General features: G+C 41.2%; 3 protein-coding genes across 4 annotated transcripts; all 3 read left to right on the top strand.

The window, feature by feature from the left end:
- The first annotated feature begins 218 nt into the window (after positions 1 to 218).
- Positions 219 to 702, top strand: LOC106378487 (uncharacterized protein At4g04775-like). The gene is made up of 2 exons (XM_013818605.1): positions 219 to 380; positions 454 to 702. The coding sequence occupies exons 1-2, from the start codon at positions 219 to 221 to the stop codon at positions 700 to 702; spliced, it is 411 nt and encodes a 136-aa protein (XP_013674059.1).
- An 11,167-nt stretch (positions 703 to 11,869) lies between these two features.
- Positions 11,870 to 14,289, top strand: LOC106381879 (calcineurin B-like protein 9). Of its 2 annotated transcripts, XM_013821819.3 has the most exons (9): positions 11,871 to 12,030; positions 12,262 to 12,479; positions 12,745 to 12,827; positions 13,174 to 13,233; positions 13,314 to 13,422; positions 13,499 to 13,551; positions 13,674 to 13,754; positions 13,842 to 13,954; positions 14,041 to 14,289. In XM_013821819.3, exons 2-9 carry the CDS (start codon positions 12,401 to 12,403, stop codon positions 14,102 to 14,104), a joined length of 642 nt encoding a protein of 213 aa, XP_013677273.1. In that variant the 5' UTR covers positions 11,871 to 12,030; positions 12,262 to 12,400; the 3' UTR covers positions 14,105 to 14,289. The 2 variants fall into 2 exon arrangements, with proteins under 2 accessions (XP_022552689.1, XP_013677273.1); XM_022696968.2 differs by lacking the exon at positions 13,174 to 13,233 and having other exon boundaries at positions 11,870 to 12,030.
- A 259-nt stretch (positions 14,290 to 14,548) lies between these two features.
- On the top strand, positions 14,549 to 16,228 carry LOC106381880 (coiled-coil domain-containing protein 97). Its single transcript, XM_013821820.3, has 3 exons — positions 14,549 to 14,858; positions 15,054 to 15,568; positions 15,656 to 16,228. Exons 1-3 carry the CDS (start codon positions 14,564 to 14,566, stop codon positions 15,872 to 15,874), a joined length of 1,029 nt encoding a protein of 342 aa, XP_013677274.3. The 5' UTR covers positions 14,549 to 14,563; the 3' UTR covers positions 15,875 to 16,228.
- The last annotated feature ends 7 nt before the right edge of the window (positions 16,229 to 16,235 follow it).

The raw sequence follows: 16,235 nt of genomic DNA, 5'->3' as shown, positions 1-16,235 counted from the left end.
TAAACTTAGTGAAACTTCAACCACTAGATTTTCCCGCCCAACTTTTTGAATTTCTAATTTCCCTCTTCCCAATATGCTAAAACCCCAAAATCGTTTAATCGAAGTATTAAAGACCTTTTTTTGTTTTCCTCATTCGCTATATTCTCCTTTCTCTCTCTTCCTTAATTTATCTCTCTCCCATTCGAACTCCCCCCAACCCCGAGAGAGAAATAATAGAGATGTCAGCTTCATCTTCCATGACCGGTGGCCGGAGACGAGTACGAACTTCGGGAATACCTAGTAAGTGTTGGTGCGGGGTGGGCATCACCGAGCTCATCTCCAAAACCAATCAAAACCCATATCGCCGGTATTATCGGTGTATCTATGCGGCATCACTAAGGGTACATCCGTTTAGCTTTAGTTATTGAAGGCTTACTCGTTCTTCTTTTAATTGGTACGTTAAATCCGTTTTAGCTCGAGAACGACAATCACGTCTTCAAATGGGTTGATGAAGCTTTCACCGATGAGATACAACAGTTGGACTGCCAAGTTCGAATGCTAGAAAAAGAAGTTCAATTTCTCAAAGCAACAATAAGGAGCGAAGGTGAACTCAGCGAAGGTCCCAAAATAATGGAGCCGAAGATGCTGAAGATAAAGATATCAGGAGGTTGTGTTATTCTTGCTGTCGTTTTAGTTCTAGGAATTATGATGTACAAGAAGTAATCCCTAAGAGACTTCCAGCTACTTTCTGTTTTTTTAAGTTTTTTTGTAAGTTTCTCCTAAGTTATGCGAAGTTGGATAACTCTGTAGTTTGATCTATCGAAAAAGTTTCACAAATTCTGACCTATTTATACGAAAACGAATTTCAACTTTGTCTCAATTTTACAAAGCTGGACAATTGATTAAGTGAAAACACAAATTGTTACCAGTTTATACAAGCACAAACTTGTAGTTAATCTATTTTTTTCGAAGTTGGAAAATTGAAAAAATTCAAACCACGAAGTTTCACCAACATTTGACATAGTTTCACCAACATTTAAACAAAGTTTCACCAAGTTTAAGACAAGTACGAAGATGAAGAACATTGAGAACAACAAGATTTACAAAAGACCTACAGCCCCATATCGCTGAACATAAGGGTCACTGTGTAGTAGAGACTGCCTGAACTCCTCAACCTCCGGCAAATGCGGATTGAACCTGAAGTCAGATAATCTGCCCTCGGTCTCAAGCCATAGATCAGGAGGACCAAAGTAACCTGTATAAATGAGTAAATGAGTTTAGTAAACATTTTACTCAACTATCACATTTAAAACCAGACACATAAACTACACTTACTCCAAAATTTCCAGACCCTCCACATCTTAAGGACCACAATCACCTGTCTACGAACTTTCATGTTTTCAAGACCATCCCGGAATGCATAAGCATGAGCACCAGTTGCCACAAATTTTATCTGACTATCACTATTCAGAATAAAAAAAGGTGCGTCAATTACAGTATAGATAAATTTTGCTTTGATTATATGTTACTTTCTACTTACATGTTGTCCCTTATGTAAAACTCCATCCTTGCACTTGCAGGGGCATCGAAATGGGCTTCCGTGTTGAAGACCACTTCCATTGTATCTACCAGATAAGTGTTACGTTTTTCTTAGTTTCATAAATTTAGACAATCTAAATCACTTAGTTTTACTTAATTATACATAGTTATATTTTTAATACATTAAAGCTATACAAAGTTCCGAATCCAAGACATGTGAATGTTGCGGTTACTAACATCTAAATATTTAAATATATTTAAATTTTAGTAGCATTCATACCTATGGGATAGTTTCGGTCCCTGTGGTCCATGTGAGGGATTGCATGGATGTTCTTGAAGTCCATGAAATGCCGATTGTTCAGGGGATCGATGATGTAGACTTGCGTATGGCGCGAAGCAGATAGATTGAACCGAGAGTTAGTTGCCTGGAAACCTGGATATGAACGTTTAACTTCTACCCGAAAGATTTCCACCCATTTTCCCTCTTGCTTCTCTAGACCTCAAAACCTATCAGAATTCCCATAAATGGTCATCTCCATCTTGGTTCCCTACATAAATAAAGTACAAGGATCAAGTTTTTATTTTTCACGGTTACATGTTATTAGAAAGTCGAGAGATGATGATTTAACACGTACCTCTTCATCTGCTAGGACATATGTATAGAAAGGTCCACTGCTGGTAACATAGGAATAAAAAGGGTAGATCCTGTGTATTTTGACTCTGAAACGCCAAGCCGTGATCTTGGGGTTATATGAAACTTCAGAAAGCTTATCGTAGTGTCTCATCTTGTTTGTTGAGAGAGGAGATGATGAATCCTTTCTTTGCTTTTCTTTTTGGTGAATTTTATATCTGGACTAAAGGAGATGATTTAAGTTACTGTGGTGGAGTTTAGTTTAATTAATGCAATGGACATGCCACTGTTTAAATGCAAGTGTAATGATTATTATAAGAGACTTTTTCACGCGAGACATCGTGTTCCTTCGCGGAGTCCAACATTAATTACAGGTTTTTTCTCAAACTATATAATAAGTTTTGGATACTGATCATTTCTATCAAAATAGAACAATATACTATCTAAATTTCGTTAAGATTTACATAGTTTCAAATATTTATACAATCAAAATTGTAACGTTTTTCCTAGTTTCATAAATTTAGACAATCTAAATAACTTAGTTTTACTTACTTATACATAGTTATAAATCTTAATAAATTAAAGTTATACAAATTTCCGAATCCAAGACATGTGACTGTTGCAGTCATAAGGCGTGTGAGAGAAGTCCCGGGGAGTCAATCAAAGCACCCTTAAATGGAGACGCCACTGCTAGAATCATTAATTACATGATTTTTCTCAAACTAAATGTTAACTTTTACATTTATTATCTCCTATACTGCTAGTTTATGTCATTAAATTTATCCACAATAATTTCTGAGTACTGATCATATCTTGCAAAATATAACAATACACTATCTAAATTTCGTTACATTTTACATAGTTTCAAATATATATACAATAAAAATTGTTACGTTTTTCTTAATTTCATAAATTTAGACAGTCTAAATCACTTAGGTTCACTTACTTATGCGTAGTTATATCTTAACAAGTTAAAGTTATACAAAGTTCCAGTTCCAATTCCAAGAGATGCGACTGTAGGAGATAGAAGTTTTTCAAAGTTTCAAATCCAACCCATGCGCACTGAGAAGTCATGTCTTCTGAACTCGTGTCTTCTAGAGGCGTCTATCAAATCACCATTAAATGGGGTAATAAATACTCAGTTTAATCTCTCTAAACAAGTTAAACGAAAATCTCTCCATTTACTTGATTAAACAAATATCTCTCCATGTCGAACTTTAACTTGGCTTCTCTCCCTCCTTCCATGCTTCATAAGATTCTCTCAAAGGTAGCAACAAACCATCTCCGGGACTTCGGTAGTGCAAGAATTGCTTTCTCCGGGTTCAATCAAATTGGCAGAGAAGACTACTTCTATCGATCTGCAGATCTCTTTAACTTGAATGACTGGATTGAAGAGGCTAATGCTTTAAGGACATTGATGCTTAGGTGTGTTGCAGTACCCACAACTGAGGTTCCCATCATCCGCAAAGGTCCTACCACAAGGTCCGGTTCAAGGGTTATAAGAGCTGGATTTGCCAAAGCTGTCCAGGAGTTGCTTGCACAGGAACAAACCGGATTCAAGCAACTATTGATCCAGGAGTTGGCCGACTTAAAGCTTGAAGACACCAGCAAACCATTAGAGGTTCCAGACTCCTTTCATTCAAGTCAGTTCTCCTCCATTGATCAGAACGAAGCCGGCTTGACCATTTCCACCTTCATCCTCAATCCATCCAACCAACTTTCTTCCAGTTCAGAGATATAGCCGCAATCAGAAGGAGTAGTATGCTGTTGTACTCTTTTTCCTTATCGGGTTTTGTCCCACTAGGTTTTCCCGAAAAGTTTTAACGAGGCAACATGCAAGCATACTATGAATTTTGATCAGGACTTCTCAAATCGACAACCAGATGTCTGGTTTATTTTAATTTATTTGGTTAAGACTTTGGGCTACTGTTTCAGCCTCATTTTCGGCCAACTTGTTTAAGGCCTTTTTATCTTTGAGTCTCATAAGGGATAAACCCTATATAACTCCATGTAGTTAGCGATTTTTGCCTCAAGTCTTTTATGAATAATTTTGCCTTTGCAAACCTAAAACCCTAAGTCTTTTTCTGTGATAAACAAGAGGGAGCAGCCGAGTCTTATCAAGCTTCAACCACCAAGCTTGTGGCGATTCTTCACCTCCATTCCATCCATCGATTTGCCTTGAGAGTGATACACATCCAGCAAGCCAAATCCCATAGCTATCCACCTCCATCCACTGTTCTTGTTGAGAGAGATACACATCCAGCAACAAGGATCCATCCCCCATATTTCTATCCTTCTCTTGTTTTGTTTCAGTTGCATCATATAGTTCTAGATTTTCCATTTAATATAAAAACCCATAAAAAGTCACATTTGCTTATGTTCTTCATTCATCATTTAGTTTTCTTCTGTCATCATTTTGATTCATAAAAAAACTCATAAAAATAACTCTCTTTCGTTTCAGGAACCAGATCGGCCATCTCCCTCTCCATCGCGCCCGTCTAGCCGATCTTCCGTCTGTCTGTCGGTCCGATCTGTCCAAGCCTAGCCAAAACCAAACCTCAGTCAAGTCATCCGTTTAGTACGAATCCCAGCCTGCAACATTTGGTATCAGAGCTGAAGTTTCCTGCGAAACTCAGTTCTTTCTGAACCCTAGCCGTCACAATTCAAAAAAAAATATTTACTTTCCTTATTTTTCAAATTTTCGGATTGTTCTCCAAGTTTTCGATTTTTGCATTTAAAAAAAAATATTTACTTTCCTTATTTTTCAAATTTTCGGATTGTTCTCCAAGTTTTCGATTTTTGCAATTTAAAAAAAAATTAAAGAAGTTTTACTTTCTTTCCAAGTTTTCGAAAAAAATATATATATATATATATTCCCTCATTCCTTTTTCAAACTTGATTCGATTTTAGCTTAATTTTTTTTGCATTTACTCCTAGTCTTGGTCGATACTCAAGTATCCGACCCAAGCAACTATTTAATCCCCTCTTGTCTCTAATCTTTCTTTGAGTATCTTTTCAGAGAACTATGGGAGATGTAGGTCAAGACCAAGCGGCCATAAACACTCAGCTCCTAGGTGACAATGAAGAGCTGAGGGCGAGCCTTAGGGCTATCACCGCCGAGCTTGCTCAGCTACGGTAGGGAGGCAGGCCCAACGGACCTCGACCACCAGGAAGGCATCAGCCGGACCCGCATGACACTGACTCGGACGCGGACAGTACAGATGATACGCGCAGTCAGGACGAGGAGAGGTCGAACCGGGGAGGTAGGAGGAACGCGCGAGGACCCCGGGCCCAAGTAGGAGGAGGCCGTGACCATAAAGGAGGAAGAGCCCTGGTTGGGAGGCAAGGCACTTAAGCTTCACCCCCCAACGTTTGCCGGCAAGGTTGATCCGGATGCCTACATCGTGTGGGAGAAGCGCATGGAGTACATCTTCGACTATTACCAATATAGTGAGGCCAAGAAGGTTGCCCTAGCAGCAGCCCAGCTGACGGACAATGCTCTTCGTGGTGGGATCGAGACGTTGCTAAGTCCGGGCCAGTGTGGAGAGCGCGTAATTGGACCGAGATGCGGACCAAGCTTAGCGCGAGGTACATTCCATCTTACTACCAGCGTGATGTGCTAAAACGTTTTCGTAAACTTACGCAGGGAACTAAGACTGTGGAGGAGTACTTTGAGGAGTTCGAGGCACTCAGGAATAAGCTTGAGACCGACGAGCCCGAGGAGACAATGATGTCCCAATTCCTGGAAGGGCTGCAAGACCGCATTGCCCGCAAGGTGGAGAGACAACAATATGAAGACTTCAACGATCTATTGCACTTTGCAATGCAAGCCGAGCAGCACATCAAGCGCAAGACGGCCAGTACCAGCCGCAGCAAACCTGCTTGGACTCAACTGGGTTCAAAGCAAGGCGACAAGGGCAAGACGATTGAGATTGAGAGCCGATTCAAGACAAACCAGGCTGAATCGTCTAATGCATCTAAGCCGGAGCAGGGTAAGACTCAAGCCCAAACTTTGCGTACTAGTGACATCATTTGTTATAAGTGTCAGGGCAAGGGCCACTACGCTCGGGATTCTCCAAACAAACGAGTGATGGTCCTAAAGGGGGATGGCGAGTATGAATCCCAAGATGAGGCAGAGGCCGCGGCAGTGATCTCTGATGAGGAAGTAACCGATTACCCGGAGACAGGCGAGCTGCTAGTGATCCGGAGGGCTCTTAGCACCCTCTTTGACCCAGAGACCATCCAGCGGGAGAACATCTTCCACACCAGATGTAGTATTGAACACAAGGTATGTAGTTTGATCATAGTTGGCGGATCTTGTACTAACGTGGCTAGCAAGTATCTTGTTGATAAGCTAGGGTTGGTCAAAACTGCCCATCCTCGACCATACCGTCTCAAATGGCTCAATGATGAGACTGAGCTCAAGATTGCCGAACAAGTTGTAGTGTCCTTCAGTATTGGCAAGTACCAAGACCAAGTCAAGTGTGATGTTGTGCCCATGCAAGCCGGCCATATACTTCTAGGAAGGCCGTGGCAGTTTGACAAGGAGACGCTTCATCATGGCCGCACCAACATCTACAGTTTCGTCCACAACAACAAGAACCACTGCCTAGCACCTCTCAGCCCTCGAGAAGTTCATGATATGCAGAAGGCAATGACGCAGTCCGGCCAGGTAAGTAACACTAACCTTTACATGACTTCCGGACAAGTTCTTAAATCATTACAAGGTGAGACACAGGTGCTACTAATGATCTTTAAGGAAGGTTGGTTTGCAGGTTTAGAAGCTCCTGAAGTATCGGACGTATTAAAAGACCTCATGGGACGTTACAAGGATGTCTTCCCTGATGAGATTCCGGCCGGTTTATCCCCTGCCCGTGGCATAGAACATCAGATCGATCTTGTACCCGGCGCGCCACTACCAAACCGAGCCGCTTACCGTGTCAACCCTGAGGAAGCTAAGGAGCTGGAACGGCAGGTCCAAGATCTCATGGACAAAGGCTACTTCCGCGAGAGCCTTAGTCCCTGTGCGGTTCCGGTCCTACTAGTGCCTAAGAAGGATGGGACATGGCGCATGTGTGTGGACTGCCGAGCCATCAACAACATAACCATCAAATATCGGTACCCTATACCTAGATTAGATGATATGATGGATGAACTGAGTGGGTCTGTTGTGTTTTCTAAGATTGATCTCAGGAGTGGATACCATCAAGTCCGCATGAAGGAAGGAGATGAGTGGAAAACCGCCTTCAAGACCAAGCAAGGTCTATACGAGTGGCTGGTGATGCCGTTTGGCCTTACCAACGCCCCTAGCACCTTCATGAGACTCATGAATGAGGTCCTCCGACCTTACATTGGTAAATTCGTGGTTGTATACTTTGATGATATCTTGATTTACAGCAGGTCTTTAACTGAGCACATGGGACACCTTGAACAGGTTTCGAAAGCCTTAAGGCAAGAAGGCCTTTATGCTAACCTTAAGAAATGTGTATTCTGCACTGATCAGTTAGTATTTTTAGGTTTTATTGTGAGTTCACAGGGACTGAAGGTTGATGAGGAGAAGGTCAAGGCAATACAAGACTGGCCGACCCCGACCACGATCGGGCATGTCCGCAGCTTCCATGGACTGGCCAGTTTCTATCGATGATTTGTGAAAGATTTCAGTACCATTGCCGCCCCAATGACCTCCGTGATCAAGAAGAATGTAACCTTTGTTTGGGGCCCTGCCCAAGAGGAGTCTTTCAACAGGCATAAATATAGTTTGACACATGCATCGGTTCTAACTCTTCCTAACTTTGATAAACCTTTTGAGATTGAATGTGATGCTTCAGGGACAGGGATAAGAGATGTACTGACCCAAGGGGGCCGGCCAGTGGCTTTCTTCAGTGAGAAATTGAGTGGAGCCACCCTCAATTATCCCACCTATGATAAAGAGCTATATGCTCTAGTAAGGTCACTTGAAACTTGGCAACATTATCTTATGTCTAAAGAGTTTATTATTCATACAGATCACGAGACTCTTAAGCATTTGAGGGGCCAGACCACAATTAAGAAGAGGCATGCTAGATGGCTGGAATTCGTGGAGACTTTTCCCTATGTGATCAAGTACAAGAAAGGAAAGGACAACGTAGTGGCAGATGCTCTATCCCGGCGCCACACCCTCATTACCACCATGGAGGCTAAGATCTTGGGTTTTGAACAACTTAAAATGTCTTATGAAAATGCCCCTGATTTTTCTGAGCTTTACTGTAACACGGCTAAGGGAGCCATGGGTCCATTCTATCAGCAGGACGAGTTTCTTTTCAATGAGAAACGCCTGTGCATTCGTCATGGTTCCATGCGAGACTTACTGACCAGAGAAGCTCATGGGGGCGGGTTGATGGGGCATTTTGGTCGAGACAAAACCTTGAGCGTCCTGTCCGACCACTTCTATTGGCCCCGGATGAGGCGCTACGTCGAGAGCCTTTGCGCCAAGTGCACTGTCTGTCTCAAAACCAAATCCAGGTCGCATCCTTATGGTTTACACATGCCTTTACCTATTCCTACTACACCATGGGTCGATCTGTCTATGGACTTTGTGCTGGGCTTGCCCAAGATAGAACACAAGGATTCTATTTTTGTTGTAGTGGACAGGTTCTCCAAGATGGCACATTTCATTCCGTGTTCCAAGACCAATGATGCAAGCCAAACCGCCGATCTCTTCTTCAAGGAAGTGGTGCGCTTACATGGAGTGCCTCATACCATTGTGTCCGACCGAGACACAAAATTCCTCAGCCACTTCTGGAGGACCTTGTGGAAAAAGCATGGAACCAAGCTCCTTTTCTCGACCACTTGCCACCCACAGACTGATGGTCAGACCGAGGTAGTAAACCGTACACTCTCTCAGTTGTTGAGGGCTACTGTGGGTAAGAATCTTAGAAATTGGTTGAGTTGTTTGCCTTTCATTGAGTTTGCTTATAACCATGCAAGGCACTCTATTACTAATCTCTCCCCTTTTGAGATCGTGTATGGCTTTAGACCAGAGACTCCCATGGACCTATCCGCACTGCCCCCAGCCATGCAAGTTAGCCAGAGTGGTGACAAAAAGGCTGAGTTTGTGAAGAACTTGCACCGGCAAGTCAAGGAGACTTTGGAGAAGAAGGCTGAACGGAACCGGATCAAGCTCAACAAGGGGCGCACATAAGTTATCTTCCAACCAGGCGACTGGGTGTGGCTCCATATGAGGCCAGAGAGGTTCCCGAAAGAGAGGAAGAGTAAACTATCCCCGCGGGGGGACGGACCATTCCGAGTGCTCGACCGAATCAATGACAATGCCTACCGGCTAGAGCTGCCAGGTAAGTTCCAGGTTTCCCGAACGTTCAATGTGTCTGATCTGTCTCCTTATATTGCAGATGACGGAGATGGTCTGAGGACAGAACCTGTTCAAGAGGGAGGGGATGTTGCAGTACCCACAACTGAGGTTCCTATCATCCGCAAAGGTCCTACCACAAGGTCCGGTTCAAGGGTTATAAGAGTTGGATTTGCCAAAGCTGTCCAGGAGTTGCTTGCACAGGAACAAACCGGATTCAAGCAACTATTGATCCAGGAGTTGGCCGACTTAAAGCTTCAAGACACCAGCGAACCATTAGAGGTTCCAGACTCCTTTCATTCAAGTCAGTTCTCCTCCATTGATCAGAATGAAGCTGGCTTGACCATTTCCACCTCCATCCTCAATCCATCCAACCAACTTGCTTCCGGTTCAGAGATATAGCCGCCATCAGAAGGAGTAGTATGCTGTTGTACTCTTTTTCCTTATCGGGTTTTGTCCCACTGGGTTTTTCCGTAAGGTTTTAACGAGGCAACATGCAAGCATACTATGAATTCTGATCCGGACTTCTCAAACCGACAACCAGATGTCTGGTTTATTTTAATTTATTTGGTTAAGACTTTAGGCTATTGTTTCAGCCTCATTTTCGGCCAGCTTGTTTAAGGCCTTTTTATCTTTGAGTCTCATAAGGGATAAACCCTATATAACTCCATGTAGTTGGCGATTTTTGCCTCAAGTCTTTTATGAATAATTTTGCCTTTGCAAACCTAAAACCCTAAGTCTTTTTCTGTGAGAAACAAGAGGGAGCAGCCGAGTCTTATCAAGCTTCAACCACCAAGCTTGTGGTGATTCTTCACCTCCATTCCATCCATCGATTTGCCTTGAGAGTGATACACATCCAGCAAGCCAAATCCCATAGCTATCCACCTCCATCCACTGTTCTTGTTGAGAGAGATACATATCCAGCAACAAAGATCCATCCCCCATATTTCTATCCTTCTCTTGTTTTGTTTCAGTTGCATCATATAGTTCTAGATTTTCCATTTAATATAAAAACCCATAAAAAGTCACATTTGCTTATGTTCTTCATTCAACATTTAGTTTTCTTCTGTCATCATTTTGATTCATAAAAAAACTCATAAAAATAACTCTCTTTCGTTTCAGGAACCAGATCGGCCATCTCCCTCTCCATCGCGCCCGTCTAGCCGATCTTCCGTCTGTCTGTCCGTCCGATCTGTCCAAGCCTAGCCAAAACCAAACCTCAGTCAAGTCATCCGTGTAGTACGAATCCCAGCCTGCAACAAGGTGCTACGAAGCCGGTAATCTAGAGGCCATCTACATCCGAGGTATGTATGAGTTCTTCGTCCTCCATTTACTTGATGAAGGAAGGGAAAAAATCCGTCTTGCTGGTGAGAGAAGATTGTTGTTGGCCAAGTATGTAGATGGAATGCTGAACTTAGCGTTTAGTGTTGATGCTAGAGGATTTGTTCACAACTATCCTAGCTTTAGTCGTGAATTTGTTGATCGGATGAATTACATGATCATGACTTCGGTATTCTCAGGCTATTGGGGTTACGAAAAACCCCAGGTGTTTATGTCTCTACTGGAAAGAATAGATCCCAACGTCTCACATGATTGTTGGTGCTCCGCGGTAATAGAACCGGTGTTTGTAGTCTCCTTAGATGGATCTAGAACACGGTGGACATGCGACTGTTGTTTCTGGCAATGTGCAGCTTGGGACTTCTGCAATGATATTCACTTGACCGCTGCCAACTGGCCAATTGAAGATTAATTGTGTGTTTATGAGTTATGACATATACTTTTTTTTATCTATTTTTACTAGGTTTATGTAAAATACATTTCATATAATATAATGTCTCTAGTTTTTCTTTATAAAGTAATCTTTATAAATATATCATTAACAACACTGTCTCCATAAAAGAACAATGCAAATGAAAAAGATACAATCAAAACTAGTTGAACTTTGCAAATCAAAAAGTGCGACTTAGTTCAACTTAAAATAACTTTGTAATTGATACAGTCTAAATTAGTCACAGTTTTATACGCTGTACAGTTACACCAAGATTTACAATTACACCAAGTCGTACAAAGTTTTCAAAAGTTATGAAGAAAGTGATCCGAATTTTATGGATCGTGTCTGGATGGTCCGCGAAATCGTCCTGGTTGGGTTGTAAATATGTAAATTTATGTTGGTTCTGTGGTCTTTTAATAAATTTTTCGATTTAATTAAAGATTTATCTATTTAAAATTTCGGGCAGTTTCGATCAGGAGTATGTGAGAATTTTTTTTTTCCGGGCAGGAGTACCGGAGCAATTGATTCTTTGGTTTAAGGAAAAAAATTACAAGGGTGGTGTTTCGCACGCGTTCAAGCATCCACACGTACGACGGTCATCTTATAAAACCCTCGCAACTTCTCAATCGGCCTCTGGAGAACCAAAATAAAGCCCAGTAATATATATGCAGTTAATCTCAACCGTCAGATCGTTCATCTGCAATCGTCACAGATCTTAGTCGTCGTCACAGATCACCTCTCTCTCACCGAGCCGTTCTCTCGGTGGTAAGTACCGAATCCGATTTTCGTTTTTCCATTTTTTTTTCGTTTATTCCAATTTCAATCTCTGCGTTCAGAGAGATTCTGGAGCCTTGCCTACATTAAGTGTTTGATTTTCGATTTAATTTTCGAATCGTTTTTATCTGAATCTTGAGAAACTTTTGTCTAGGTTTTGTACTTGTTCAATTATAGCGTTCGTTGTGTAATTCAAATGTTTTGGGGTTCTGTGCTGTGTAGATTCTGAAGATGATTATGATGATGGGCAGTTACGTTAGCAATCAAGCTCTAGTGTCTCAGAACTCGTTGAATTAGCTGATTCTATTAATCGAATAAGCTTCTTCTGCTTCTTCTTGTTCGTTTTACTTGTCATCTGTAAATGGGCTGTTTACATTCCACGGCTGGGAGAGAATTCTCGGGACATGAGAACCCTGTGAAGCTGGCCTCTGAGACAGCTTGTAAGTTTACTTGTACTACACGTTTCTTTATCTTAGCTTAAATATCCTCAAGCATGAGCTTATTAAAGATAACTCTTTTATCCATTTGCCTTCTGCTGTATGACTTCTATTTAACTAAAATTTTTTTATGTTTTTACTGGCCATTTATTGTAATCCAAACAATTTGAAAAGCTATATCTTATTCAATAGTCTGTTTCATCTGCAACTTGCTTGATTATGTTTAATCTCGCGGCTTTGGCTTATTGTTTTTTTTTTGTCTTTACAGTTAGCGTGAGTGAGGTTGAAGCATTGTACGAGTTATTCAAGAGCATAAGCAGCTCAGTTGTTGACGATGACTTGATCAACAAGGTAACTGATTATTGATAGCTGTTGATTGATTCGTTTGCAGCTCGTGGCAGGATCTTGAAAGCTTGATGTATAGTATAGTGATGTAATATTAAATGCACTATTATCCGTAATATATATGTCAATTTTGTTGACTTTAACCAATTTATTATTAGGCGATAATTGGATCACCCATGCTGATCTGTGGGGCTCCTTTTTGATCAACAAGTCTGTGTATTGAATGTTGATAGTTGACTTGAATTATAATTCTTTTTCTTTTATTGGTTTGGTTTTGAAAGTTGAAAGTTGAAGTTTTGGTGGCCCACTTGTGGTTTTTTTTTACTTATCTCTCGACCAACTTGTAATGCAGGAAGAGTTTCAACTTGCTTTGTTCAAGAACAGAAAGAAGGAAAATTTGTTTGCCAATAGGGTAGAAGTTCTTAAGCTTTCTCAGACCTTTAGGACTTTCTAGTTAATCTTAAAGACTGATCTTAATGCCCTCGTTTGCAGATATTTGATTTGTTTGATGTTAAACGAAAAGGTGTTATTGACTTTGGAGACTTTGTGAGATCACTCAATGTTTTCCATCCCAATGCTTCTCTAGAGGAGAAAACAGACTGTAAGTCCTCACCTATTGCTGTTCCTATGAAGCCTTGCCTTGATTTTTATTCACGTTTGTTTCTATTTTTTCTCAGTTACCTTTAGGCTATACGACATGGACTGTACGGGCTTCATTGAACGCCAAGAGGTATAAATTCCTAAGATGTTTCGTTTTGGAACGTGTTCGAAGATCTTTTCACTACTGATCATGAATGGAAGTTCTTGATTTTGCATCATTTACGTTCATGATCGTGTATTTGATTCTGGCAGGTGAAGCAAATGTTGATTGCCCTTCTCTGCGAATCTGAAATGAAACTAGCTGATGATACCATAGAAGTGATACTCGATCAGGTTTGTTGTTTATTACAACTTCTACTTATACCAAAGCAAAGAGTCTTTTATAAAACTCAAGCCTTATGCTTTTTTTGGCGTGAACAGACATTTGAGGACGCAGATGTGGACCGAGATGGAAAGATTGGTAAGACTGAGTGGAGTGATTTCGTAATCAAAAACCCATCTTTGCTTAAAATCATGACTCTTCCATATCTGAGGTAGGTTTACTTTTCTATGCACCTATTTAATTTATTAGTTTTGGTGCCAGTTTTTCAAGTCTGTGGACTTGAAATTTCAAATGCAGAGACATAACGACCACGTTTCCAAGTTTTGTCTTTAACTCGGAGGTGAATGAGATTGCGACGTGACCAAAAAAGTTGGGTTTATTGAGACCAAGTTGTAGCCTGGACCAAGAACACGACCGATTGTAACAGTGTTTTGTAGTACCACTTTCTTGATTTTTTTTCTTTTATTTGTTCAATTTCAATGACAGTTTTTAATATATAAGTTGTCGTTCTAAGAAAAGGTTAAATACAAAATCTCATTTCTGATAGATGATAATAGTTTCTATGTAATTTTGTTTGGAAATAAGTTTTTTTTTTATTAAAACTGGAGAAATCTAAATTAAAATAACATTTAACGCATTTATTTTTTTTTTTCAATAAAAGTAATTTCAGCTCAATTTTGCTACAAAACAGAATAAACTAAAACCGAGTCAAACAAAAACTAGATGAGATAAACCGAAACTAAACCAGATCATCCCACCTACCAATAACCATTGGAAAACAAAATTTGTGACACCAACGAGGTACAAGGGAGAAAGCCCAATGGGCCTTATATTTAGGTGCCAAATTAACACCGCCGAAGTCTTCTCACGAGACCAGCACGTGAGCGCGAAGATTGACACAGGTTACAGATTCCGGTATAGAGAAGCAACGGGAGAGAAGAAGAAGATGGAGGGAAGAGTACTGAAAGACGCGACGGCGGAAGAAATTGCGGCGAGGCTTTCCTCAATCGACGACCTCTACTTCCCACGCGCCGTCCAATCAACCGCTGCATCTTCCGACCAACGTAAATCCATCCTCCTAGACCTTCTCCGTCGTGATCCCGCCGTTTTCCTTGGTAAATTCTCGATTATAACACGGACTTCTCTATATCGCTTCGGAACTGTATGAATTTAGATTGAATAAACCCTAACGCAGTTTTGATTTTCGGAAACTGAATTTTAATCGTTTGCTTTCGTTCATAGCGTTTGTGGATCATGTTTGAGTGTAGATGAAATTGCTATTGAGACTTAGCTTTTTGATTTGATTTCAGAGCGTTATGGAACGCAGCTGAGTGTAGACGAATTGCTAGCGTTTGATGCTTTGAAACATGACTACGAGGTTGATTGGCACTTGAAGAACCTGAGGAAGAAGATAAGTCCGACCTCAGAGGAGCTGAAATCGAGGTCCGTAGCTGTGAGGAATAGGAGACTGGCCTACTTGAACAAGCTTGTATCAGAAGGACAGTATTTCTCTGAGGACGCTATGAGAGACAGAGAGCCGTATCTACACCACGAGTATGTCGGGAAGTTTCAGGATTCGATGAGTAGGAACATGGCTAGGCCTGGAGAACGTTGGTCAGAGACGTTGATGAGACGGGCAGAGGAGGCTGCGTTGGTTTCTAGGATTAGAGAAGAGCAGCAGAGGTTAGGTGTTGCTGAGTGTGATTGGGTTGGTAATGAGAAGATGGAGGAGTCAGAAGAGGAATCAGAACAAGAAGAAGTGGAAACAGAAGATGAAGAAGAAGGGGAGGAAAAGCAGACAGGAGCTAGCTCAAGCCTTGCAGAGGTAACGTGTTTCTTGCTGTGTATGTTAGTTTATTCAATTGTGGTGCAAAACCCTCTTTTACATTTTAGCTCCTTCGATTATTTTCAGGCTGGTAGAGCAGAGAACAAGCAGGGAACAGGTTTACCGCCGGAGGAGATGCAAGAGATGATGGATCAGTTCACATCAATCATGCAGCAGAAGTTCTTATCAGGAGAAGATCATGAGCATTTGGATTACACAAAGATAGACAATGACGAGAATCTTGATGATCATTGGCTTCGTGAGGTTGGCCTTGACGCTGAAGAGAAGTACTTTGGTGATGACTAATGGACACCTGCTCTTTGTAAGATGTGATCTCTCCTCACTCTTTCTTTATCGAAGAAAATACTGATTGTTGGTATTAGATAGCGACAGTATCAGTATCTTATGATAAAGAGAGTGATTTCATCTTTGGTAGGCAAGGTTAGGAAAAAGTCCAAACACCAAAAAAAATAACATTTGCGTGTGTGGTTTTGGTTGAGAGTCTTCAAATCTCCCTATGTATATTCTTTACTGGTTTTTTTTTCGATGGTGGAGAAGTATTTTGTTTGAATTGAGTGTGTGTTTTAGTCAATGTGAAGATGCAGGCTTGAGATTCCCATGAAAATAAATGTAATAAAAAGTTGGTAGTGTTTTTGTTCATCACAAA

Source organism: Brassica napus, chromosome C2, assembly GCF_020379485.1.
Source record: "Brassica napus cultivar Da-Ae chromosome C2, Da-Ae, whole genome shotgun sequence".
Lineage (NCBI taxonomy): Eukaryota > Viridiplantae > Streptophyta > Magnoliopsida > Brassicales > Brassicaceae > Brassica > Brassica napus.
Note: the sequence above shows the minus strand (reverse complement) of the source record. Positions and strands in the feature narration are given on the sequence as shown.

Bases quoted from the DNA above. Each gene is read 5' to 3' on its own strand.
- LOC106381880 (XM_013821820.3), top strand. From the start codon at position 14,564: ATGGGCCTTATATTTAGGTGCCAAATTAACACCGCCGAAGTCTTCTCA. The intron at 14,859-15,053 runs GTAAATTCTCGA...ATTTGATTTCAG, and splicing joins TGATCCCGCCGTTTTCCTTG to AGCGTTATGGAACGCAGCTG. The intron at 15,569-15,655 runs GTAACGTGTTTC...GATTATTTTCAG, and splicing joins CTAGCTCAAGCCTTGCAGAG to GCTGGTAGAGCAGAGAACAA.
- LOC106381879 (XM_013821819.3), top strand. From the start codon at position 12,401: ATGGGCTGTTTACATTCCACGGCTGGGAGAGAATTCTCGGGACATGAG. The intron at 12,828-13,173 runs GTAACTGATTAT...CTTGTAATGCAG, and splicing joins ACGATGACTTGATCAACAAG to GAAGAGTTTCAACTTGCTTT. The intron at 13,234-13,313 runs GTAGAAGTTCTT...CCTCGTTTGCAG, and splicing joins AAAATTTGTTTGCCAATAGG to ATATTTGATTTGTTTGATGT.
- LOC106378487 (XM_013818605.1), top strand. From the start codon at position 219: ATGTCAGCTTCATCTTCCATGACCGGTGGCCGGAGACGAGTACGAACT. The intron at 381-453 runs GTACATCCGTTT...AATCCGTTTTAG, and splicing joins TCTATGCGGCATCACTAAGG to CTCGAGAACGACAATCACGT.